The 26937-nt window shown below is 46.7% G+C and overlaps 1 protein-coding gene and 1 pseudogene across 1 annotated transcript in view; one reads left to right on the forward strand and one right to left on the reverse strand.

The window, feature by feature from the left end:
- SPEN (spen family transcriptional repressor) overlaps positions 1-3082 on the reverse strand; it is a 95323-nt gene extending 92241 nt beyond the window's left edge. The window contains 1 exon segment of the mRNA XM_041767653.1: positions 2738-3082. Within this exon segment, the coding sequence (XP_041623587.1) occupies positions 2738-2820 (83 nt within the window). The 5' untranslated portion in view covers positions 2821-3082.
- An 18062-nt stretch (positions 3083-21144) lies between these two features.
- On the forward strand, positions 21145-21285 carry LOC121498354 (annotated as a pseudogene).
- The last annotated feature ends 5652 nt before the right edge of the window (positions 21286-26937 follow it).

Consider the following 26937-nt stretch of genomic DNA (forward strand, 5'->3'; position numbering starts at 1 on the left):
CGTTTTAAGTAATGTATTCCCAATATACACCTCTTAATCCTGTAAAACAGTTATTAGTTAATGTTGTAATTAGCTAGGGAAAAGTGTAAAAGCTGGTAAAAGGTATTATAGGGTTTATCTCATTCTGATTTCTAGAAAACACTACAAGTGAGTATCCTTACATTTCCTTCCAGAGCTATCATTCTAGTACAATTACCTTTTTACCCTTTCACTTAAATTACTCAAATTTCGTTTTCCTCCCAGTAACAATCACATTTTACAAAACGTTTTCTACAATAGGGATAAAAGGCTTTGAATTCCTCCAAACGGGGTCCATTTAGCTCCACAGCTGGAAAGGCAAAAAAAAAAAAAAAAAAACCATTTCTTGTACATATCTAAGAATAAACAAGCAGCCATAAATAGAGATTACCTGTCTTGGGGATCGGGTGGGAAGTGGGGGATGGGAACTAGGAATCCCGATGTCAGGGGTGAAGGGGAGATTTTTCTTTGTAAACCCTTTACATTCTTTAAACCCTTAAGAATGCACTGCCTTTTCAAAGAGCTAAGGACATTTGTTTAAACAAAATTTTAAGTTTCTTTTAAAATAAAGGACTTTGGTGGATACACGGTCTGCTTAGTTTTAAGATAATCTTCTTTTATCAGTAGCATCTGCTTGTGCTCTGCAATAGGTGAGATACCCCTTTAAACGCAGTCAGTGAGCAATGTGCCCGCTAAGCCCTCTTTAACGCGGTAACGTTCCTCCAGACCTCCGCTTTCGAAGGCAGCTCGCATCCTCCGCCCCCTCCTCCCTCTGTGCATTCTGAGATCTGCTCTGCTGATTCCCACATAAAGTGGGTCCTGGCCGCCATTTTAGAAAGTCATTCACACAAGCCGGACCGCAGCACCATCCACTTCAAAACCTCCCCCCCCCCCCAACTCCCTCGGACGATTTCCTCCCTGCTTTCCCTAACCCCTCATCTTGTGAGGAGCCAAACTCCCAGCAGCAGGCATGCAACGTCTCTGGAATGTGCATAATGCGAAATGACACGTCTGGCCAGAACACTGAGGAGCAAAGCGAATGCTGCAATGCACGTGTCTGCACGTCGATACCGACGGATTTCCCAGGCAGAGAGAGACCTACAGAGAGAAGTCCACGAGGAGTTAGAAGCGAGCACACCTACGGGGCTCCGCCACTCCGACAACCTGCTCCTACGTGGCTTTCCCCACCGAAGCACGGAGGGCACCGGGGCTGTGGGTGGGGGTCAAGGGTGGAGCAGCGCCAGGGAGGGAAAGTTCCCATCTGCTTCCCGGCCGAGCCCCGGGGCTCGGCCCCTTTCTCGCGGGGGAGAGAGGCGAGTTTCTGCTCCCCGCCCGGCCTCGCCTGGTTTCTCAGCACCGCGTAGTAAACACCGGGAGAGTCCCTGGAAGCGCGCCTCCCCCGGCCCTGCCGAGGACCGCCCGAGCAGGTTATGAATGGCCTCACTACCGCCGGCTCCTTTTCACACGCGGACACGCGCAGACGCGCGCTCCAGCGGCGAAGATTTAATACCCCAGGAACCGCGACCGCCGGCGGCATCGGCGATCCTCCATTTAAACGACACGGTGGGGCTCCGCCGCCTCCGCTTCCATTGCCCCGTCCGGGCCGCTCAGGGGCAGGCGCCGCGGTCTATTTCTCCCGTGGTGACTCACTAACGAGGGCGCTCCAGCATCTCCTCCGCTCACTAGAGAGGAAGAGGAATCTGGAGTGGCCCAAACTCAAAGACCTCTCAGGGCCTCGACTGCCGGGACCAACCGCGGCTTCTCGAGGACGAGCCCAGACGGGCGACGGTGCCCGTCCACCCGCGGCGCCGGCGTTCGCGCCGAGGACTCTCCGCCACGGCAGCGGCCGCTCCACCAGGAGGGCGAGCGCCTACGTGCCGCTGCGGAGGACGCATCGAAAGCGCTCGTGTCCGCCTCCCGCCGCGACTCACGCTCCGGGAAGTTTACGAGAGCAGCTCCCGGTCCTGCTCGCAGGGGACCGGCATTCTCCCGACCACCGCTCCGAGGGCTCCGGGGGCGGGAATCCCCGTCCCTGCAGGGGCGGCCCCGGCGGAGGGGCACGGCCGAGGCCCTCGGGCGCAGCGCTCCCCGCAGCCCGCGGGCCCCTCAGGGCTTGACGGCGGCCGCGGAGGCGAAGGAGCCCAAACAGGCGCACAACTTCTCCTCAGGCACCGTCCCCGCCAGCCCGCCGCGCACGCACCCGCACACGCGCACACGCACACCTTCCTTTAAATTTTTTTTTTCTTTTGATATATAAAAAGGAGACACCGTGGGCTCGCCGTGTCCCTGGAGTCCCGGGGTCACCAGCCGCTCGAGAGCGGCGCCCAGAAGCTCGCAGCGTGTCCCCGGCTCCGGCTGCTCCCGCACCGCCCGCCGCGGCTGGCGTCCGGGTGGGACCGCTCCTGTCGCACAAGCCCGGCTCGAGGTCACACACCTCCGGGGGGAGCTGCGGCGGGAGCCCGGTCGGCCGCGCCGGGGCGCCAGGACGCGACCCCACCGCCGCCCCGCCGGCCGCCGGCCCCCCTCGCAGCGCCGGTCCGCGGACGCCGCGCCGCTCCGCCGAGGCCGAGGCGAGGCCCACCCCGCCGCGCGCCGCCTGCACCCGTCCGTGGGTCCGGCCCGGTCCCCTCAGCAGTTCCGCGCACGGGGAGGGGCCGGCAACGGGCCGGGCGGCAGCAGCGCCCGCGGAGAGCGCGGCCCAGCGCCGCGTGTCACTCACCGTTTGAAATGCTCGATGATCTTCTCTTCCCGCACATTCTCCGGTAAGTTGCCCACCCAGAGGTGCCTGGTTTCCCGGACCATGCTGGGCGGTGTGCCGGCGGCCGCTGGTGCGGGTTCTCCGTCGCCGGCTTCGTACGAGCCCGTCAGCGCCGGGAGGCGGGCGCCGAGGCGGCGGCGGCGGCGGCTGCGGCGGTGGCGTCGGCAGCGGCGGCGGCTCCTCCGGCTCCCCCCCGTGCAGAGACCATCCCTCTCCCCCAGGTTCTGACTCTCGGGCCTCGCAGCTCCGCTCTGCCGCCACCACACACCCGAAGCCGACCCTCGCGCTCCGGCGGCGCATGCGCCCGGGCGGCGGCGGGCGGGGGAGCGGGGAGGAGGGGCGAGCGGGACCCGGGCGGCCGCGGCTACGGCGGAGCTGGCGCTGTGGCAGCCGGACGCTTCCCACCGGCGCGCGCGGCCCGCCTCCCTCGCCGCGGGCACGCGCGCGTCCGCCCGCCCGCCCGCCCGCCGCGGCCGAGACGCCGAGTTCCTCCCAGCCGGCGCGCAGGCGCGCGGGGGAGGGAGGAACGCGGGGCCGGGAAGGAACGCTCGCGCGCCCGGGCCTGAGGCGCACGCGCGCTGCCGCGCAGGGAGCCGGCGGCGGGGCGGGCGCGCGGTCAACCTGCGGCGCTGCGCGGGCGGGGGCGGGGGCGGGGGCGGCCTCCCGCCGCTCGGGCTGGGGTCCCCGGAGCCGCCGGCCTGCGGGAGGAAAGGAGGAAGGCGGCTGGTCCTGAGGGGGCTGCGCGTCAGAGCGGCGGCCGGGCCCGTCGGGGGGAAGCCGGGTCTCCTGCCCCTTGTCGGCTCTGCCCGCCTCCGGGCGCTTGGATCCCCGCCCGCTTGGGAAAGTGTCAGCTCGGCCGCCCTCCCCGCCGCCCCGCGGAGCAGCGGCGGCCTGCGAAGCCCGGCCCCCTCAGGATCATCAGCCTGTAACGTTAAGCAACTGTACTTTATAGAGGACCTTGCGAAATGTTTTTGCAAGATATCCTAGCTGATCCTTATGGTACGCCGGGAATACGAGTGAACTGCGACGGCCACACGTGGGACATTGTAAAAAAAAAAAACAAAAAAAAAAAGGATTTACACGGAGATTTACTATGATTTAATATTTAAGCATAGGAACGGATCAGACCTCTCTGGCCTTCCCAGGCCTGAGGACCTTTAAAGACCACACCTGAGCTTTTGTATAAAGGCCAGTTCGGGGCGCCTGGGTGGCTCGGTTGGCTGAGCATCCGCCTTCCGCTCAGGCCAGGATCCCGGGCGTGGTATTCGGCCCCGCGGGGGGCTCCCTGCGCTGCGGGAGGGGGGGGGCTGCTTTCTCTCTCCCTCTGCCTCCGCCCCCCCCCCGCTTGTCTGTGCTCCTCTCTCTCTGTCAAATAAATTATTTAATAAAATACCCATTAACAGAACCCCAGAGAAAACCCACAAAATTAAGACAATTGAGTCCAGGAAAACGGAATCGTTTAGAATAGTCAGCCACTCAATTTTCTTTTCCATTCTTTATTAAGTACAGAAAATATCAAAAGTGCGGTGCTTCATGTACACACCACATTTTAAATATGTGGTCTCATTCACGGTCTCCTTATCACCAAACTATGCTATTTTGAAGTGGAAATGTGGTCATCCGGATGCGCCTGGGTGGCTCAGCGGTTTAGCGCCTGCTCAGGGCGTGATCCTGGAATCCCAGAATTGAGTCCCGCATCGGGTTCCCTGCGTGGAGCCTGTTTCTCCCTCTGCCCGTGTCTCTGACCCTCTCTCTGTGTCTCATGAATGAATAAATAAAATCTTTAAAAAAAATAAAGGAAATCTGGTCATCATAATCAATGGCACTAGTACCTGGGGTCACCGGTGCATAATTAGTTTCTTAGGTTCCACAGACAGTAATGCTCCAAGTCGGTTTTTTTGTTGTTTTTTCACCACATAGTCCTAACGTGACTTTCTTAATGATGGTGTCAGGCTGAGAGTCACATCAACTTTTCTTGTATTTGGTTTAATAGCCCATACCAAATAAACTTGATCAGTTGAGATAATCTCTCCTCCCTCCTCTCAGGACATTGAGGAAGCTAAGCAAGCCCCTGCCTTACACAGTTGCAACAATTACAGTACAAGATTAGCTAGCTGAGGTGCTAACCTTACCACCCATTTGAAATGATTTTTGGAATTTTGACAAATTACTTCTAAAACTTCTAGATTCTGAGCCAGGTAATTTAACTGGCTTAACTTCAGTAAGAGAAACAGAAAGAGGTGGTCAAGAATAGCTAGAAACTGAAAAGCCCCACTACAATACTGGCACTCATTGATAATTTAGTTAAGGTATTTAGTGCCACCCCAGAGGTTAATCTTGTCTTCATTGCAAGTCAGTCATTAAGTGAAATGGAGATTTGTGTTCTTGAAAATATTATGGAATTGACTCCTCAGTAAAGAAAATAATAATAATTATTATTAATTAAATTAAAAATCCCACATTCAGATGTAGGATTGGCCATTTGCATTTGGCCATTTTTTTGTCACAACTATCACGTAAGGAGTGTCAAGAGCACACTATTAACCTAAACTCATGAACTATATAGTTCTGCCTATACCACCGCAGTTGGTGTTGAAATGACATGCATTTTTCCATGAACCATGCATTTCAATGTAAGCAACCACAATTTGAAACACATTTTAAAATAGGATGTAAATTACTCATTTAAAATTTCATAGGCTCCGAATAAGCTGAAATCTCTTGGGAAAGACCAAAGTGCAATCATGAAGAAGAAGAGATTCAGCTCAGTTGCATTAAGAGGGGCAACTGACAAAGAGGATGATTCACAATAGCACCTTGCAATTACAGAAGGAAAGGGCATATCTCACCTCCCATGCCGACTTCAGTCAAAATCATGTTGAAGACAAATCAAAGGGCTGAAAAAAAAGGGGGGGAGGAGCCTTTTAGAAGCAAAATCATTACATTAGTTAATTATTGAATACGGTATTTTGCATCCATCTAGGACTCCCACAGAACAACAAAAGAATAAACTAGAACAAAATAAGAAGCAATTAAGATATTTTTTCTAAGGCGTTCTTCATGGCACAAGAATGACGGGACATTAAGTAAAAGTTAAAGCAACATGTTTACCACCTAAAAATTTTTTTGAACTAGTTCTCTTAGGTTAGCCTAAAGATCTTGTAACAACAGTGCTGATTTTCCATGTAAAAAGCAGAGTAGATACTTAATTTCTGTAAGTTAATTTGAAATGGGCAGTCATTTACGAATACTTTACAAATACCTTCAAGTCCCCCCACCTTTGGGAAGTAGTGGAGGAGAAAGCTGGGGGAAAATTACTAACACACACATCGTTAAGCAGTTGAGTCAAAGTTCTCCCAAAGAACCTTTAGAGATCATAGAGTGTCAAAAGATTAGAAGCAAATGTCAACTTAACAGTATCATTTCTCATCTTGCCAGAGATTCACCAAACATCCAAGAAACGGTCTCTCTAACTATATAAAGGCTAGCAAAATCCCACCAAAAATCATTTGATAGCATCTTATACTCAGATTCTCTTGAAGTGTTAGTCAAAATAACTGGCACCAAAACTAGCAACCAAAGCAATCATTTTAGTTTCTCGGGTTTTTAAAATGTCAACAGACATCAGCCTAAATGGGTAATTCAATAGTAAAACAACATTTTAATTTTTATCTGCTTAAATTCTTAATGTGCTCCTATGATGCCAAAAGAAAAAAATATGACACGAATTTCAATTGAACAGATTCATTTCAAGGAAAAATAGCTCACATTTAGATGATAGGTTCAAACGAGTGATCCAAGTAGGAATTTTATCTTTATTAAACTTAATAGTGGCAGGTTTTGAAAGTACTGTCCATGTTCCTTACTGATTCTTTCAGCATAACAAACGCTACATGACCATGAGCTTCATATTATGCTAGAAAAACACAACACTGATGATACAATGAGAGACATTATATATAACAGAAATAGTCCTGGGTTAAGAATCAAAAATTCCAATTCCAATTTTGTCACTGTCTATAATGAACTAGCCATATCAATTAAATCCTGAAAGTCTCAATATCCCTATATGCAAAATGAAATAATCTGCTTTCTCTACCAAAAAAGGTTGCTAGAAGGATCAGAAAAGATGATGTATGTGAAAGGAGTTGGAAGTAACACACCACAAATATCATGAATACTATTAAGTTGACCACTAATTTCATATTAATATCAAAACTAAACATCAGTTGAAATTAAGAACATATCATTATCAATTTTCAGAGTTTTTTTTTTTTAAAGATTGTATTTATTTATAATGAGAGACAGAGAGAGGCAGAGACACAGGCAGAGGGAGAAGCAGGCTCCATGCAGGGAGCCCGACGTAGGACTCGATCCCAGGACTCCAGGATCATGCCCTGGGTGGAAGGGAGGCGCTCAACCACCGAACCATCCAGGCGTCCCGATTTTCAGGATTAAAGCCTATATAGGTCCTATAGTCAAATCAAAATGCAGTGATCGCATATTAAATACATAGTTCTTTGTTCATTTTTGCTTTTTCTATTCCAAAGTTCTTAATAACAACAAAACTGGTAAGTACATGCCCATTGCACAGTCCCAAATCAAGTGTCTGATTTTTTCAGTGCCTTTCATTTTTATTGGCAATGTATCAGGAAACACTGGGAAAGCTTTTCTCTACTTCTGTCTTTGGTACAAATATTTACAAAGGCAGAATTTCTTCATCAGCATTTATCTTTGTATGTTTTCAACAGCAAGGCAACCCACTCTGTTATTCTGATTTTTAAATTTATTTTAACAATTAATAATTGATGCTCATTGAAAAAGATCAAAAGTAGGGTGTGATCTCTGCTTTCATCTATGATAAATGGATGGTGAAGTGAATTTCCTCATTTGAGTATTAATGATAATTCAGAAAGATAACATTAAAAGCAGAGCCATTTGCAACGAGGAATTAAACTAGATGTGTTTTTAATCAGGTCTTATTTTCACACTGTGAGGAGCTCCTGTATTTAGCATGCTAGACGTGCTCAAAGAGTTCAGTCATGCGTAATGGAAGCCCAGTTGGGGAAAGCATCTGAGCCTCAAACTCAGGCTTTGAATGCTAACCTAGCCAATAGAGCAGATAAATTAATATCAACATTTAAACAGGAGGACAGAATCATTACCAGGAATTTAACAATAATTTGGTTACAAATTTAGTCCTAAGCTATTAAAATTAAGCTATTTCATGACAAAACATATACTTAAAATATAAGCATTTGTTCCTAAAGGCATCAAATAAAAATAAATTAACTAGCTCTAAAATGATCAAAGCCTACTTGACAACTTGACAATACAAATTCCTTCTATTATTAGAATCAGTTTTTCTCAAAACAGTAGAAAATAAAACTGACAACACAGCTATATTATCCTCAAAGAGTGTTTGAAATATTGTAGTTTTGAGGGTCAACTGGTGAAAGAGAGACCAGTCCATTAACAGATTTATTTTGATATAGCAGACCCAGTCTGGTGGAATTACATATACATAAATTATCAGAACGTCAATCAATTGAACGTTAGCCAGCTAGTCCTCTAAATCATACTTTCAGTAAGCTAACATCTCATAATCTCTTTTACTGTTCAAACTCTAAGTAAGCTAAATAATTTATCCCACATTGTTTTTAGTATTCCAGAAATGAACGTAATGGCTGACATTTTCTTAAAAAAAAAAAAAAAATCCATTCTTATGTTTTTACCATTTCCTTGGAAAGTTGCTTAACTTTTTTCCCCCTCTATGAGGAAACACTGCTAATGTACCTAATATTCAGAATTATGAATATAATTTATTAATGTTTATGGAATTGGGAAAAAATGGACTGGAAGGATATTTGCAAATACATTAATCATAGCTGTGACTATGTGGTAGAATTTAATTTTTTTCTTTCCTCTTTTAAATTTTAATTCTAATAAAGTTAACGTGCCGTGTTTCAGTTTCAGGTGTACAATATAGTGATTCAGCAATGCTATACATTACTGAGCACTCATCATAAGTGTCCTCTTAATCCCCTTCACCTATTTTACCTATTGCCCCCACCTACCTCACCTGAGATTTAAAATTTTTTTTAAAGTTTTTATTCAGGGCAGCCCGGGTGGCTCAGTGGTTTTGTGCCCCCTTCAGCCCAGGGCGTGATCCTGGAGTCCCGGGATCGAGTCCCACATCTGGCTCCCTTCAAGGAGCCTGCTTCTCCCTCTGCCTGTGTCTCTCATGAATAAAGAAGTAAAATCCTTTAAAAAAAAATAAGTTTTTAAGGAAATATAGATGAATAAAAATTTTTTAAGATAAAATCTTAGATGAATAAAAACTTTATATTTTTTAAAATATTTTATTTATTTATTCATGAGAGAGAGAGAGAGGCAGAGGGAGAGACACAGGCAGAAGGAAAAAGCAGGCTCCATTGCAGGGAAACTGATTTGGGAATATGATCCTGGAACTCCAGGATCACGCCCTGAGCCAAAGGCAGGTGCTAAACCACTGAGCCCCCCAGGGCGTCCCCCTAAAAAACTTTTCAATTATAATTTCCTTTGATTAACATATGTTGCATTTATAATTAGAAAAAGATAACAAAAACACTTTTGGAAGTCAGTCTCTGGGTTACTTTAAGTTCTCTCTGAAATGTTGATGTTGGACTATACTAAATCAACATATTTATGTTAAGGGATCCCAGGTGAACAAAATGTTATTATTCACTATATTAATTTGGAGATTTCACTCAATCTTTTAAACCTCTATTGTTGATCCTCATGTGAGAAAAAATTTAACCTCTTCACTAGCAGTGATATACATTAACCAAAACACCCTATGCATAGGAGATTGGAACTTTTAAACACCAGGAAATAAGCAGAATGGAAATAAATAAGGCTATTGATTAATTCAGAGAAGATAAAGCATACTTGATGGAATCTCAAAAATAATACCACCAAATAAAATGCATTTAGTAACTTGTTACATATGTATTGAAATTTTCAGCATACTTAGGGTTTTAAGCTCCCCTGCTCTAGTTTGAAGTAGAAAAAAATTTAAAAACTTATTTATGGGGACGACTGGGTGGCTCAGCGGCTGAGCATCTGCCTTAGGCTGAGGGCGTGATCACAGAGTCCCAGGATCAAGTCCCACATTGGGCTTCCTGCATGGAGCCTGCTTCTCTCTATGTCTCAGTCTCTCTCTCTCATTAATAAATAAAATCTTTAAAAAAAACTTATTAAGGTACTCCTTTGAAATGTTTTTAAAACTATGTCCATTTTGGGATCCCTGGGTGGCGCAGCGGTTTGGCACCTACCTTTGGCCCAGGGTGCGATCCTGGAGACCCGGGATCGAGTCCCACGTCAGGCTCCCGGTGCGTGGAGCCTGCTTCTCCCTCTGCCTATCATAAATAAATAAAAAATTTAAAAATAAATAAATAAAACTATGTCCATTTTAATTCAATTATTGTTATTTAATAGTAATACCTCTTTAAATCACATCACTACCTCAGTAATCTTCAAGATGGTTATGATTGCTAATTTTATATAATATTCCACAATTAAGACACCTAAAACTTTGTGGCTTAAAATAAAACCATACTATTTGAAGACTATATAAGACATGATTCCTTTCTGAATTAAATTATGGAATTATTTTTAAGGCTTTAAAAAGTTAAATTTCAGTATTTTGACAGAGGAGCTCATTGAACTTTTTCAGGCTATATACTACAAAAGTCATGAGAAACACTGCTTATACTTTTATTTGGAAGATACTTTGGGAAAAAAAAAAGAATTCCTCAGGCTCTCTTGGAGGATGGTAGATTAACTTAAAATGACTTTTCTAAGAAAACAGAACCATTAAGAGTCATAACCAATGATTTCACCGTATACTGTTAGCTGGTGAAGGGGCATAGTGGGATGAACTAATAAAAGGGGTCTGTGTTTCCAGATAATTGAAGCACACACAAGCATAAACCTTTCACTTAAAACACTCAGAAAAGTGGCTTCAAATCGGGTTACTCTTGTCTTTCACAATTTTCAACTTAAATATATTGTACCATCAAGATCAGTTTCCAGAGACTCTAATTATTAGACTCCATCTAAGAACTTTGTTTTTATGCCTATTTAAAATTATGAAACATACAAATAAATGAACAGGTTCAAAAAAAAATAATATGTGGCGGGGGATCCCTGGGTGGCTGAGCGGTTTAGTGCCTGCCTTGGGCCCAGGGCGTGATCCCTGGCGGGTCCCACATGGGGCTCCCTGCATGGAACCTGCTTCTCCCTCTGCCTGTGTTGTCTCTCTGCCTCTCTCTCTCTGTCTCTCATGAATAAAATCTTTTAAAAATAATAAATAATTTAAAAACATGTGGCATGCCTGGCTGGCTAAGTGGGTAGTGTATGAGACCCTTTTTTTTTTAATTTATTTTTTATTGGTGTTCAATTTATCAACATACAGAATAACCCCCAGTGCCCGACACCCATTCACTCCCATCCCTCACCCTCCTCCCCTTCTACCACCCCTTTTTCTTCTCCCAGAGTTAGGAGTCTTTATGTTCTGTCTCCCTTTCTGATATTTCCCACACATTTCTTCTCCCTTCCCTTATATTCCCTTTCACTATTATTTATATTCCCCAAATGAATGAGAACATACAATGTTTGTCCTTCTCCGATTGACTTACTTCACTCAGCATAATACCCTCCAGTTCCATCCACGTTGAAGCTGTATGAGACCCTTGATCTTGGAGTTGTGAGTTGGAGCCCTACTCTGGATGTAGAATTTCCTTTAAAAAAAATTTTTTTTTAAATTATAAAACGTAACAAAATTTTCTTCCCCTTACTTAGTGCTGCTATCCTTACTTTATGGACTCTGACTTTATTTGTTTTATTTTGGGGGGGGGGGGGGACTCTGACTTCTGACTTTAAAGACTCATTAACCCTAATTTGTTAGGACAGAACGTCTAACCAGAATCCTGCCCATTCAAGGGACAGCTGATCTGGTCGTTTCCAAGCTTCAAATTATCGTCTCGCTGGCAGGAGGAGAACTCTATTACTTGCTAGCGCTTCAACAGCCTGTTCAACAGCTTTTTATATACTACGAGTTCCTGTTAGGAATCTGGCACCACCTCAAAATTCCCACCGGGAAGAAAGCTCTCCCTTCCTTAGGGCCCACTGCGTGGCTCCGCCCAGAGCCTTGACCCGCCCTGACCTCGGCCTCTGCGCGGTCACTGGTGCGCCCGCACCTGCGGGGCAGCGGGACACGCCGCCCAACGACTTCAGAGCCAAGAAGTGCGGCTCGCGACCCTAAGATGTCAAGTTGCAAGTGCCACGTCCGTCTTTGGGGGCCCCCGAGGAGCCTTGCCCGCGGACCTGCTCCCTCTTTTCAACCTTCCGTCTGCAAGGCTCTGAAGCCGCATTACACGCTGAACCAATGCAGGAAGGCAGTGCCTCCCCCCGCCCCGCCCCGGGAAACGAAGGTCCTTCAAAAGGAAGGGGGGCGGGGGGGGGCGGCAAGGAGACAAAGCTGGGGCTGGAGACGTGGCCGACCTCCGCGACCCGCCGAGGGAACCCTCCTTAACCTCAACCTGCTGGATTTCAGAAACGGGCTTGCACGGAAGTGGATCCCACGGCCAGATAAAAAGAGGTGGGGGGTGGGGAGGCGGTGGCTCTTTTTTTTTATTTTTTTAAAAGAACCCACAACCCCGGCCGTCATCTCCCCCACGCTCCTAAGGGAAGAGGAAAAGGAAAATAAAACCAAAGGCACCTTGAGAAAGAGCAAAGGCCGTTGCTATGGTTACCACTCCGCGCAGCCCGGGACAGGGAGCTGCCGCGCCGGGCCCTTTGTTTGTCCGCGGCCGCGCACCCAGGGCAGCCCGCCTCGGCGACCCGGGGCAGCGTTCCAAAGAAACGACACCTTTATTATTCTCGCTTGGCGAGCACGACGCGCAGCCCGGCCACCTCCCCTCCCCCTCCCCCGCCCCCCGCCGTCGGAGAAAGCGCCGCCGCCGCGCCGCGGGCGCCCGACCCAACATGGCGCACGCGGGGCTGGAAGGAGGCCAACCGGGCACGGCGCGACCTCAGCCCTTGGGCACGGGGCGGGGGGGGAGGCCGGGGTCGAGGACACCCCTCCAGGGGCTGCGGCGGCGCACGAGGGGGAGCTGAGGAAACCGGGAGGAAGGAGGGCGCGCCCGAGATGCCCAGACGCGCTTTGCCGCCAGCCGCGGGCGGAACACACTTCGGCGGAGACGCCCTAGTGCGCAGGCGCGCGGAGCCACGGGGCGACCGCCTCGGCCCTGCCCCTCCCCCGCCGAGGCCCCAACGCGCCTGCGCAGCCACGGGGCGTGGGGGGAGGGGAGGAAACCCCGCTCCCTCCTCGTGAGAGCGCCGCGCCCCGCCCCGCCCCGCCCCGCCGCGCGCGCACGCCCCCCTCTCACACTTGCACACGCGCGCGCCGGACTCGCCGCCCAATCCGGCGCGCACGCTCCGGGAGGGAGGCGGGGCGGGGGCTGAGCCCGCGACCCCCCCTTTTCTTTTTTTTTTTTTTTTTTTTGTGGGTAAGCTGTTTCCCTGAGAAGTTTCTGGAAAGACGGAGCCCGAGGGAAGCTGGGGGATGGGGCGCGCCGAGAAGCGAGCGCTCTCTGAGAGAAAGAAAGCGCAACGTCCGGAGCGGAGCCCAGGAGCGCCGGGACCTCACGGGGACCGCAGCCGCCGCGCCCTCCGAGGCCCGGAAGACCTGCCCGGCTCACGGAGGCCTGCGTGGAGGGAGAGCCGACCCCGCCCGGCGCCGCCCGCGCCTCCTCCGGCTCCAGCGCTCCGCCCGGGATCCCGCGCGCCCGCCGACCTGGGCTCCCGGCCCCGTGTCCTTTGACCCTCCCCGTCCCTCCTCACGCTGGTGGCCACGAACTAACGCTGCGGGCGTGGACGCTCCCTCCCCGCGCCGCTCGGCTCCGTCGGCCTTTGCCCCCTGAAGTCGGCCTCCGCCCGCGGGGCACCGCCCCATCTGCGGGCTCGAGAAGCGGCGAGGGAAGGCCGGGGCGGCGGGTGGAGGGTCGCCGGAGCTGGGGCGGCGGCGGGGGGAGGGGAAGGGCGCACGGCGCCTTTTATTGGGCGCCTTTTATTGCTCCGCTCGTGGCCTGGCGCGGCCGCCATTTTATAACGCGGCCGCCATTTCGCGGGGCGTTGGGGGAGGGGCGCGCGCCGCCGAGGTCGGCGGGGGCGGGGCTGGCGGCGACTCCAGGGGTGACCACGCCCATTGCCCCGCCCCCTTCGTCGCCCCGCCCCCTCGCCCCAGCCGCGAAGGCGAGCGCGTCCCCTTTGTTCTTCGCCTCTGGGCTCGGGCGCCGCCGCCCCGGAGCCGCGCGTGCGCGGCGTGTGACCGCGAGCGGCCGCAGGGGAGGGGCGTGGGGGGTTCCCGGTCCCGATTCCCTGCTGCCCCGGGCCCTTCCGACGCGGGGCCCCTCACCATCACCCCCACCCCCCGCGGGGGTAAAGGCGCTCCCTGGAGCCCTGCGCGCCGAGGGGAGCCGAGCCTCGGCAGCGGGGGGGGAGCGGGGGGGCCCACGGGGCGTGCCTCCTGCACCCGCGCAGCCGAGAGGTCGGGCTCGGGAAAAGAGAACAAAAAAAAAAATTTTTTTTTTTTTTCTTTTTAAAATTGCCTTTGAAGTGCTGTCGCCAGTAGGAGAACCGAGGCGTTGCCGCTCATTGGCTGGCCGCGAGGCACGCACTGCGCAACTGGTCTCTGATAGGTTTTACGGCCCATTATTTCCATCCGAGCCATAAACTGGAACAATAGACGGGGACGTATTATTTCTGTCTGCCGAGAACCTCTTCCATTTAACTCTTCTAAAGCTCCCCCCTGAGTATGTAAATAGAAAATCGACTCCCTAAAACGTGCCTTCTCCCAGTGTCCTCTTGGAAACTTGAAAGAGCCTTTGTCTTCCGAGATTTCAAGGGAATATTCAACGCGAGTGTTGGCATTTTAATGTTCACTTTTGCGGCTTGAGTCAACAAAGCCAGGAAATTCGAGAGTGAGGCTGCCCTCTTTGTCCTCCAGCCTTGCTGCTTTTTTTTTTTTTTTTTTTTTTTTTTTGGTGCAAGGTATTTTTGTTGAATGGTGGTGGTGGTGGTGGTTTTAAGTTTTGTTTTTCTTCGCGGCAGCAGGAGTTCCTAACCGAGCCAACTCTTCTCTGGCTCTAGTCTTTGGGTGTTGCAGCTACAGTAGGGTTTCACGCCCGCCACCCCGTACTGTGTAGGAATTACAGGGGGTTGGTTATTTGTTTCAGTGATAGGGAGTTAAGCTCATAATGACAGGATGAAAACTTTAAAAAAAAAAATATGGGATTTTCAAGGGAACAGATCAGGATTTGATGGCTTCCAGATGAAAGAAACATCTGAGGAGTGGCTGTTAGATCCCAAATTTTGTCTTCGTTTCAGTAGGAGCAAAGGCACTCCGTGGAATTTTAAATTTTCATGCTCCCATCTCAATATGAAGCACAATATTGTACATTTTTTTGACATTGAGATCTTAGGAAAATCATTGTTTTTGAAATGCTATTACATTTTTTGCCTTCACGGCCAAGATTAAGCACTATGAAGCTATTCATTTTATTGGGAATTAGGACAGATTATTCTAATAACACAGACAACACGTTATGCCTTTACGAGCCAGGCGGTTGAAATTTAGAAAATGATTGCACTATTCACTTTGTACAGATGTAGGTGTTCCACCTAATTCTAATTCCTAGAATTTGTTTTTTTATTTACAAAGCATGTTCTTATTTCACACCTTTAACTGTTACACTTAATACTAAGCTAAAAGCACATCCCTTTTTTTTTTTTTTTTTGCACAAAATATTTTCAGTTTGTATTTTCTTTAGAGTGGGTGGTATTTTGGGCTGTTCACCTCTCCCTTAGGACCAATGGCATGGGTTCGCAAAAACAGTTGAACAGAAATTCAGGAAACTCCTCTCCCATCTTTATGTTAGCCTCAAAACATTTTCCAGTTTGCTAAGCCAGAAAGCCCGAACAGTTTTAAACAGGTAGACTTTAAACGTGCAGAGAGCCATATTCAAATAAACAGATTCTGAATTACAACAATCTTATGATCTGTCCTTGGAATAAATATGCTTTGTATGGAGTCTAGGACTGGTTTCATTTTGTCAAATCCTGCAGGACGAGAGAATTCCACCATCGCCAATCCATTGTTGCCGTAGTTTTTCAACTGTGCTGCTGAATTCATTTGTACCACTTTGTGTTCCTGGAGAGAGATTGGATGTTAACTAGACCCTTTAATTATACAAAGATCCTTAGCCAGGGCAGAGTCTAAGCGGTACGTGCTAGGCCCCTTGGGCTTATTTTTTTGGCATTTGGTGAAGATTGTGTGCAGCTTTTCTAAGCAATGTAGAAATGCTGAAGATCTCTAGCCATTGTTCCAGGAAAGGACAGCTTTTTCATGCCAAATTCTAGCATAGGAGGGAATTTAAAACAATAACAGTAATAACCTTTTCCTGGTAAGGATAAATGAGCTCTTTTAGAGACTTTAGTAATATGGGAAGTTCTTCAAAATATTTTTGGCAGCAATGAAGCACTCCCACATGCTGTAATAGTCTTCCCTTTTGAGGCAAAACTCAGAAATTCAGCACTTCAGAAGTATTGGAGTTCAAAGAACAAATCTTTGCAGCCAATAGTATGTTTCTTAAAAAAAAAATAGAAACACGTCTATGAAAATAAGACTCCTGGAACAACCCAACATTTGTCTTGCCAGAGTACAAATGGTCATTCCTATAACTAGATTCTATCCTGATAATTGTGCAGATTATAGGAACCTATTGATTTCTCATTTTGGCATCATGGTTTAAACGGCTTATATAGGGCAGCCTGGGTGGCTTAGCGGTTTAGCCCAGCCTTCGGCCCAGGGCGTGATCCTGGAGACCCAGGATCCAATCCCATGTGGGGCTCCCTGCATGGAGCCTGCTTCTCCCTCTCCCTGTGTCTCTGCCTCTCTGTCTCTCATGAATAAATAAAATCTTTAAAATAAATAAGTACACAAATGGCTTATATAGACAAACACATCAAGAAGTCTTCTAAAAAGTCAGGATCTTTATTATTTTATTTAATAATCAACTTTGTGCCAAGTACTTAGGGTATGCCACTGAAGAAAACAGATTGCTGTTCTCATGAAACTTAACTGGTTTGGGGACAGAGGTACAGGGGTGTGGTGGGAGAGAGAGAAGAGACAAGGATAGAAGCAGGAGCCCATGAGGCTGAGTAGCCCAAAAGAAAGATGGGGGGTGGCTTCACTGCCTAAGGGATCCTGGATATATATATATATATATTTTTTTTAAGATTTTATTTATTCATGAGAAACAGAGAGGCAGAGACACAGGCAGGGGGAGAAGCAGGCTCCACTGGCTGAGCCACTGGCGCTGCCCATGGATCTATTTTGAAGGTTAATCCAGAAGGCCTTGCTGATGTATTGATCATAGAGTTGATAAGAGAAATCAAAGATAAACCTGAGTTTTTTTTTACCTAAGCACCTAAAAAGGTTGAGTTGTAATCAACTGAAATAGACTGAAATCAACACTGGCTAGAACAGGTTTTTTTTGGGGGGGGGGTTGGGGGGAGGCTTATTTTTTTAATATATTTGCCAGAGGTGTGGAGGGAGAGAGCCCAAGCAGGGGGAGCTGCAGGCAGAGGAAGAAGCAGGCTCCCCACTGGGCAGGGGAGCCTGACTCGGGGCTCAATCCCAGGACCCCTGGGATCCTGACCTGAGCCACCCAGGCACCCCTAGAACAGTTTTATAAAGGAATATTTAGAGCTCAGTTTTAAGTATGTTCAGTTTGAGGTATTAGGTATTCAGATGGAGACATTAGGTAGGCTGCTGGATGTGAATCTCGAGTTCAGAAAGAAGTTCTGAAGATCTATACTTTTATGTATTATTTATGAGATCCATCGTATATATGTGTGTGTGTCTGTATGACTGTGTGTGAAAGAGAGACAGCCAGTGAGACAAGACTGGGAAGGAGAGTTTGGGAGTTATCAGCATATGAATGGAATTTAAAGTCTGAAACTGGATGACATCACCAAGAGAATAATCAGGAAAAGGAACCAGGAAAGCCCCGGGGCACTCTGACACTTAAGAGGTCTCAGAAGTCAGGAACTTGCAAAGCCTCTGAGAAGGAACAAACCAGTTAGGGAGGAGGAAATCCCAGAGAGAGCAGTGTCCTGGAAGTGAGAGGAAGAAACTGAAGGAGGAGGGAGTGATCAATGTGATCGCCTGTGGAATGCTGCCAAGAGGTGAAGGGGAGGCAGGAGGATGGCTGTCGGTGACCTTGACAAGAGAAGTTTTGGTGGAGCAGTGGGGCAAGAGCTCGATTGGACTAGATTAAAGAAAAACATCAGTGGAGATCCCTGGGTGGCTCAGTGGTTTAGCGCCTGCCTTCGGCCCAGGGCGTGATCCTGGAGTCCTGGGATCGAGTCCCACGTCGGGCTCCCTGCGTGGAGCCTGCTTCTCCCTCTGCCTGTGTCTCTGCCCCTCTCTCTCTGTGTCTCTCATGAATTAATAAATAAAATCTTAAAAAAAAAAAAATCAGTGAATCTGGAGTGCCTCTGAGAAAAGTAATGCAGTAGACTTGGAGGGGAAGATGCCAGGGACGGTGACGGTAGAAAGTACATTCCATCTCACAAAGTTCCTGGGTCAGTGAGAGACTCAGGAACTCAAAACTTGTAGGCTCCTGGGAGAAGGATTACACCCTCAGGATATGGTCTGCTTCTAGCCCGGTAGCTGTTCCATAATGACATGAATAATATACAATTTCTTTGGAAAAGAATACTACCTTCCTACAGACTCTGCAAATTCTGAACTTGGAATTTGGTCGGTACCTGGAAGAATTTGGTCAGTAGGCCAAAGACTCTAGCAGAGAGCTTTTCCTGGAATTTATGTAACCACCAGTGCTCACCGGCAGTCTGAGGTGATTCAGCCAGTCGTGCAGTGCTTGCTTAGAGACGCAACAAAGCAGACCTTGCCCTCGTTTCTCAAGCCTGTACCTCAATAATCCCTGATGACTCTGCAGCATTTGTTGGACTTCCTGTAAAAAGCCTAGACCAATGATGGCAAATTGACTCTGTCACAAGAATAGTAATGCCTTAAGATCGAAGTGCCCCATCGTTTCCTTTCAATAGGTTTCCTGCACCTGTCCCACGGGAGCCTGCTCCGGCAACAGCAATCCCTAGTGAACGACAATTAACTGGATTGGCTGTGTGCTTTATTTGAAAACGTGTTTATCATCCTGAGTTTGAGCTCCACTGTTAGAATCCTCTGTACTGATAAATATAGATCAGTTAAAATTTTTTTTTTAATTTTTACAAAGATTTTATTTATTGATTCGTGAGAGACACACACAGAGAGGCAGAGACACAGGCAGAGGGAGAAGCAGGTTCCATGCAGGGAGCCCGATGTGGGACTCGATCCCAGGACCCCAGGATCATGCCCTCTGCCAAAGGCAGGCACCCAACTGCTGAGCCACCCAGGCATCCCGATCAGTTAAAATCTTTATTTTGAATTGTATTACCTTACCATTTCTTAGAGGAGCATGTGATAAAATATGGATTTAAAGTATTTATGGGCATTTTATCCTGAAACACCTATGCTGAATAGTCATTGAAACCATCTCTATTTGGAAGTATTTATCAGTTTGGATGCAGCCTAGAATGTGGTTAAGATTATATTTCCTAATACTCATGAACTGCTGCACTGGCTAGCCTATGTAGTCTTAAACTGGTTTTCCCTTGTCCCAGCACATGCTATGCTTCTATCAGTTACCCTGATTTGTCAGGGTTCTTTTGAGGGCTGAGGAAGACTGTCTCCCTACAATGAAAAATCAGAATCCTAGGGCATTCTGATACATCTGTTTTGTGGGACTTTCTCACACCTCCTGAAAATCACTGATGTAGAACTCAAGGATTTTATTTATTTATTAGAGAGAGAGCATATAGGAGGAGCAGCAGAGGAGCAGAGGCAGAGGGAGAAGCAGGATTTCTACTGAGTGGGGAGCCCGATGTGAGGCTCGACCCCAGGACCCTGGTATTATGACCTGAGTCAAAGGCAGACACTTAACTGACTGAGCCACCCACATGTCCCTGATGTAGAACTTAAATATAGCTGAGCAACCCAGAGGCCATTTTCTTCACAAACTGGTTAGTTGACTTGAGGTTTATTTCCAATGATATGAGTGCATCAGTTGCTGGCACGCAGGACATATCATGAATATTTGACTTCCTTGAAAGGTCTAAGAGTACTACATTTTTAAAAAGACATATCTCCTTTCTTCTTATTTATTTTTTAGTAGGCTCTATGACCCACGTGGGGCTTGAACTTCGGAGCCCAAGATCAAGAGTCACGTGCTCAACCAAGAGACCCAGCCAAGGCACCCGCATAGCTCCTTTCTTATTTTGAAAAAATATAACATTTAGGGCAACCCGGGTGGCTCAGCGGTTTTAGCGCGCCTGCCTTTGGCCTGGGGCCTGATCCTGGAGACCTGAGATCTAGTCCCACATCGGGCTCCCTGCATGGAGCCTGCTTCTCCCTCTGCCTGTGTCTCTGCCTCTCTCTCTCTCTCTCTCTCTCTCTCTCTGTGTCTCTCATGAATAAATAAATAAAATCTTTAAAAATATATATATATAACATTTATTATATTGGAGAAATTGAAAATATTTGTACAAATATCATGCTGGATGTTTCTAGCCATTGGTTATCGTTTTGCCTTTTGAAAAAAAAAAAAAACAGAACAAGATTTGGGTTTTTTGTTTTTCTTGACAAACCCTCTGAATATTTGAACTTATCTCTATGTGAAACATCTTGAGTTCATTTATTTTGCATTTGTTTAATAAATGCTTAATTGACTTTTAAATAGAGAATGGAAAGAGTTGGCTGCACAACGAAAGCAGAAAAATGGAGAGGTAGCTGGTAAAAGAGTAGCTGGGGAATATGGCATCTAGAGAAGTTGGCTTGTTTTGAGGTGGAAGAAATTATAAAAATTTTTTTTAAGATTTTTTATTTATTTGAGAGAGAGAGACCAAGAGAGTGGAGGGAGGGGCAGGGACAAACAGACACTGTGCTCAGTGAAGAGCCGCACACACAGGGCTTGATTTCACAACTCTGAGATCATGACCTGAGCCGAAACCAAGAGTCGGACACTTAACCAACTGAGCCACCCAGGCACCCCTACAATACTTTTTTATAACCCTGCTTATATAATAGATAATCAATGTGGGCAGGAGAGTTTGACTGGATCCATGTTCTTAAGTAGGGGAGAAGGACTGCATACAGGATAGAATTGGCTTTGGGAAGGAGTATAAAATGGTTCATCTATCTGCCAGCCAATTAAGCCAAATGTTCTGTTTGGGGCACACCCCTGGGGGCTGGCATGCAATGGCTGCAAACAGTACCCTCCTTGGTAGTGTATGCAGCTTGTTGCTTGAAGGGGTTGCCTTCAGGGACCTTGGAGACAGTGGACGTTCATGTCTGACCTCGTGCTGTCCCCAATCTAGGCTCCAGATAGGTATACAGGTGCCTTTAGAAAACCTCAGGGCACAGTGACCAGAGCCCACATTGGCCAGGTCACTATGTCCACCGGTACCAAGCTGCAGAACATGTGATTGAGCTACCAAGGAACATGTGATTGAGGCTCTAAGCAGGGCCAAGTTCAAAATCCCTTGCAGGAAGATCCATATCTTCAAGAAGTGGGGTTTTACTGGGTTTAATGTGAACAGAATTAAAGACATGGTGGCTGAAAAGCATATGCCTGGTGACCATGGGGTCAAATACATCACTAATGGTGACCCTCTGAACAAATGTCATGCCCTGCACTCATGAGAACTTTGATACTGCTCTCTCCTTATTCATACCCATCAATAAATCCTACTTTCTGTCCAAAAATAATAAATAGAGGGGCAGCCCAGGTGGCTCAGTGGTTTAGTGCCTGCCTTCGACCCAGCGCCTAATCCTGGAGACCAGGGATCGAGTCCCACATTGGGTTCCCTGCATGGAGCCTGCTTCTCCCTCTGCCTGCATCTCTGTCTCTGTCTCTGTCTCTGTCTCTCTCTCTCTCTGTGTCTCTCATGAATAAATAAATAAAATCTTAAAAAATAATAATAAATAGATAGATGATAAATAGAAATTGTTCCAACTTAATAAGAGAATGATGACACCATACAGCAGTCAAGAGGTTTTGATTTACTTCCTATGTTCTTGGGCATGTCTCTTAAACTTTTTTGGCAGGATCTCTGTGTGGTATATTTGCTACCAAATGATCATTTTCTAAAATAGTGCCTGGCAAACAGTAGTTGTTCAATAAATATTCACTGAATTAATTTTAGGAACTATCTATTAAACCTCTATACTACATATGCCACATCTATCCCATGGGGTTGTTTCAAAGATCCAATAAAACGAGAGAATGGAGTAAAAGTGCTTTATCATCCAAGAAATGCTATTCAAATCGAAGGTGTTTGTGTTTAGAAGAGTTAGAATAAAGTCCACTGAATTTTTTTACTCCTTTTTTTTTTTTTATTTTTTTGACTCCTTAAATGAGAAATATATAAATGTGAAAACATGGTCATTGTTGCTTAGACTTTTTTTTTTTTTTCTTTCCTCAGAGGGATCTATCAAAACTTAAAGAGTTTATCAGCTGGCTTGAAATTCAAGGTGGACTACAACGTTACACAAAATGGGGTTTGGCATTTAACTCACGTAACATCACAGAACTGACAAAGTATAAAAAGGCTAACAAACCAAAACCATCTAAGTCAGCTAGCTTTATGTGAATAGCATAAATAAATGTTTCAAGTTACATCCTTTTAAGTTTGTTGTCCAGGATCACTACATCTCACATGAGGCTCAAACTCACAACCCGGAGTTCAAGAGTTGTGTGCTCTTCTGACTGAACCAGCCAGGCACCCATCAAGTTACTTTTGTAATTCTGAGCACATAAGTATTATATATCCTTTTCTTTCTCTCTTTGTTTAGCTTTGTTTTTTGGTAGATTGTAATTTCCAGAGCAAATACTGTATTGGAGATGTGGATTTACTTTTCTGGGTAACAATAAAGCTTTAAGCATATTGATGTTTCTGCTGAGAATTTTTTTTTTAAGATCCCATTTATTTATTTGAGACAGAGCATGAGCGGCGGGGGTGGGGGGGTGGGGGGAAGAGGGTGAGAAGCAGACTCCCCATTGAGCAGGGAGCTCAATATGGGACTCAATCCCAGGACCTTGAGGTCATGACCTGAACTGAAGGCAAACAGGCTTAACTGACTGAGTGACCCAGGCTCCCTGTGAGAATTTCTTTTCTTTAAGATTTTATTTATTTATTTGAGAGAGAGAGAGAGCATGAGTGCACTGGCAGGGGGTGGGGCAGAGGGAGAGGGAGAGAATCTCACAGACTTGCACTGAGCATGGGGCCTGATGCAGGGCTCAATCTCATGCCCCTAAGATCATGTGTAACCTGAGCTGAAATTGAGAGTCAGACACTTGACACACTATTTATTTTCATGATAAATCTGTATGATTTTCCTATGTATTATAGGACTGATCTAGACCAAAGTTCTGATAAGAATAAGAAAAAAAATTCCCATTCAGTGCGTTTCCATTTTCTTACCATTCCAGGGACTAAAGTAAGTAATATACTTAATTGCTGGAGTTTGAAAGCAACTTCCTATATGCTAAGGTGTTTTTTTTCTCAAGTAAACTCTACCCCCAACGTGGGGCTCAAACTCTGACCCCGAGATCAAGGGCCACATGCTCTATTGACTGAGCCAGCCAGGTGCCCCATGCTAAGGTTTTATTCCCTAATCTTTGGTTCTGATGGAATATCTGCAAGGAGAAGTAAATCAACTCATGCCATCATTTTCAATTTTTCATTATCACTGGTGATTAGATATTACATAATTAGCCAAGGTCATACGAGAGGATTCGGTGGAGCAATTTAGGATTAAATCTAGGAATTAAACATTAGGAACTCACTGGGATTCCCATAAGTGTTTTTAAGTGTTGTAATACGGGGATGCTTAATTAGACTTCCAGCTTAGTTCCTGCTGTTACCCAGCACCAGGCCTTTTAGTATTACCTAGAAAAAATAGTCAGTTCTCAGAACATCTCAGAAGTCAAGCTCAAGCTGAGGAAAGATGTGTGCTGAGTAATGCAACTCAGCCCACTTCCTTGTAAAGCTGGAAGTGCCATATGTGTTTTTCTAATTAGCCCCAATGGATTCCTTCTAGGCATGATTAGGTGTCATGAAGCCAACCATTCTGCCTCTGGGATTTGTGCATTCTCTGTGAAATTGCTCTATACCATCTGATGTGATAGTTTCCCTATACACGTTTCCTGTTCTGGGTCACGTCGAAGGATTGTGCCACATGGTCTTAACCTACTTTTGTCCCCTACTGCCTTGGTAAACAACAACAGTGGTGACACCCACAGAATGTACCTGCCCTTGAAGTAACACCCATCCATCTTGCACCTTGCACGGGGCACCTTTTAATCTGGAGGATCCCCAAACCCGCTGCAAACATTAATTATACTTCATAAATACCTCAGTGATACTAGGCTGCCAGCCCCATAGCCCCATTCCTTCCCCAAATGAAGAGATGGAGCCTCTTCTTCAGCCCACTCAGAACAAGGACAAATCTGGGTCATGAGCACAGCTCCAGTCACATACTTAAAACTGTCCCTAGGGCTGTAAGGGGAACTAATTTCTTCTCCATGTTCCCCCAATAGAAAGGGGTGTGTGTGTTTAATGTGTGTTTCTTTCTGAAATACCTGTCTTTTGCTGCTGATTTGGCTTCTGTGTCTTCTTTTCTAGCTAGATGTGGGGATGTTTTTTTGTGTGTACTTGAATTCGCCTTGGGCAATTGGTTTAAAATAAAATGAATGTCTTACATTTACACTCATATGTATGCATATCATCATCAAAACCAATTCAGGCCCTTCTGATCCACTTCATTCTCTTTCTTTCTTTCTTTCTTTCTTTTCTTTCTTTTCTTTCTTTTCTTTCTTTTCTTTCTTTTCTTTCTTTCTTTCTTTCTTTCTTTCTTCTTTCTTCTCTCTCTCTCTCTCTCTCTCTCTTTCTTCTTTTTTTTGGGGGGGGGGTGGACAGGACCATATATTGATTTGATTTTGGTTCTCTTGGATAAGACAGTGCACTTTGGAGACACCTTAGCTAGGGCTGCCCTCTTGAGGTTACAGAGGCAGCCGGCTCATTCTAATGCCCAGATCAGGCCTGAGTGTGGGAAAGAGCTGAGAGAAAACAGACAAAAGGACCAAGGACCAATTGGTCATTGTCATGATAAATCGAGATGCTTCTGATGTGCTGATGTGGTAGTGTGGTGAAAAGAGCCCTAACAGGGAAGCCAGGGTGCTCATTTGGCCATTGGCAGACTGTGTGATCTCCGGCTAGTCATTTTCTCTCCGTGCCTCAATTCCTCAACAACAGAATGGGAGCTGCTGGGGCACCTGGGTGGTTCAGTCAGTTAAGTGTCTGCCTTTGGCTCAAGTCATGAATTCCACATCAGGCTCCCCAGGAGCCTGCCACTCCTCCTGCTTGTTCTTTGTCAAATAAATAAATAAAATCATAAAAAGAAAATAAAAAAGAACGGGAGCTGCTGATCTAGTCCAGGGCTCAACCAACTTCTGTAAAAGGTCAAACCGTGGGCAGCCCGGGTGGCTCAGCGGTTTAGCGCCACCTTCAATCCAGGGTGTGATCCTGGAGACCCAGGATTGAGTCCCACGTCGGGCTCCCTGCATGGAGCCTGCTTCTCTCTCTGCCTGTGTCTCTTCCTCTCTCTGTGTATCTCTCATGAATGAATAAATAAAATCTTAAAAAAAAAAAAAGTCCAGACCGTTACAATGTTGGGCTTGATGGGCCATATTGTCTCTGTGGTGGCTACTCCACTCTGCCATTGTACTCAAAAACAGCCACAGACAAAATGTAAGCAAATGAGTGTGAAGATGTTCCAATTAAACTTTATTATGGACACTGAATTTTGAATTTCATGTAGTATTCCCATGTCGGGAAGCATTATTCTTCCTTCAATTACTTTTTAACCATTAAATATGTAAAAGCCATTGTAGAATACCCCAGGCTGTAGAATAAAACAAGCAGGGAGCCAGATATGGTCCAAGGACTGAAGTTTGCTGACCTCTGGACCAGAGAATCTCAGAGAGCCCTTCTAGTTTAATCTTCCACAGCTTTGAAAGTCAAGTTAACTATAGTTCCTTTTCATTTCTATTTCTTGGGGGGATACATGCTCTTCTAGTGACAGGAGGGACCTTAGAAGACACATTGCCCCCCCCCCCCAAAAAAAAGATGCCTGCTGGGGCACCTGGGTGGTTCAGTCCGTTGAGTGTAGGACTCTTGATTTTGGCTCAGGTCATGATCTCAGGGTCGTGAGATGGAGCACCGCATCAGGATCCTCACTCAGCACAGAGCCTGCTTAAGATTCTCCTCTCCCTCTGCCCCTCCCCTACATTGAGAGCTCTCATTCTAAAGAGAAGAAAAAAGATGTCTGCCAAATTCATACTGGCCAGCTTCAGACACTAGCAGTTCTGTTTTTTTTTTTTTTAAAGTAATCTCTACACCCAATGTGGGGGCTTGAACCTACAACCCCAAGATCAAGAGTCTCGTGCTCCACTGCCTGAGCCATCCAGGCACCTCTGAACACTAGCAATTCTACTCTGAGAGCTGCAGTGTCTGGTACAGTAGCCACTAGCCACAGGTGGTATTGCCCATTTGGAATATGGCTAGTCCAGACTAAAATGTACTGCCAGTATAAAATGCTCACCAGGTTTTGAAGACTTAATAGTAGAAAAAAATAATTTAAGCTATCTCCTTAATATTTTATATTAATTATGTTTTTTTTTTTTAAATTTTATTTATTTATGATAGGCACACAGTGAGAGAGAGAGAGAGAGAGGCAGAGACACAGGCAGAGGGAGAAGCAGGCTCCATGCACCGGGAGCCCGACGTGGGATTCGATCCCAGGTCTCCAGGATCGCGCCCTGGGCCAAAGGCAGGCACTAAACCGCTGCGCCACCCAGGGATCCCTTAATTATGTTTTAGTATATGTGCTGCAGGTGAGCACTATATTGTTTTAAACAATATTTTTATAT

Source organism: Vulpes lagopus, chromosome 8 (genome assembly GCF_018345385.1).
Source record: "Vulpes lagopus strain Blue_001 chromosome 8, ASM1834538v1, whole genome shotgun sequence".
NCBI lineage: Eukaryota > Metazoa > Chordata > Mammalia > Carnivora > Canidae > Vulpes > Vulpes lagopus.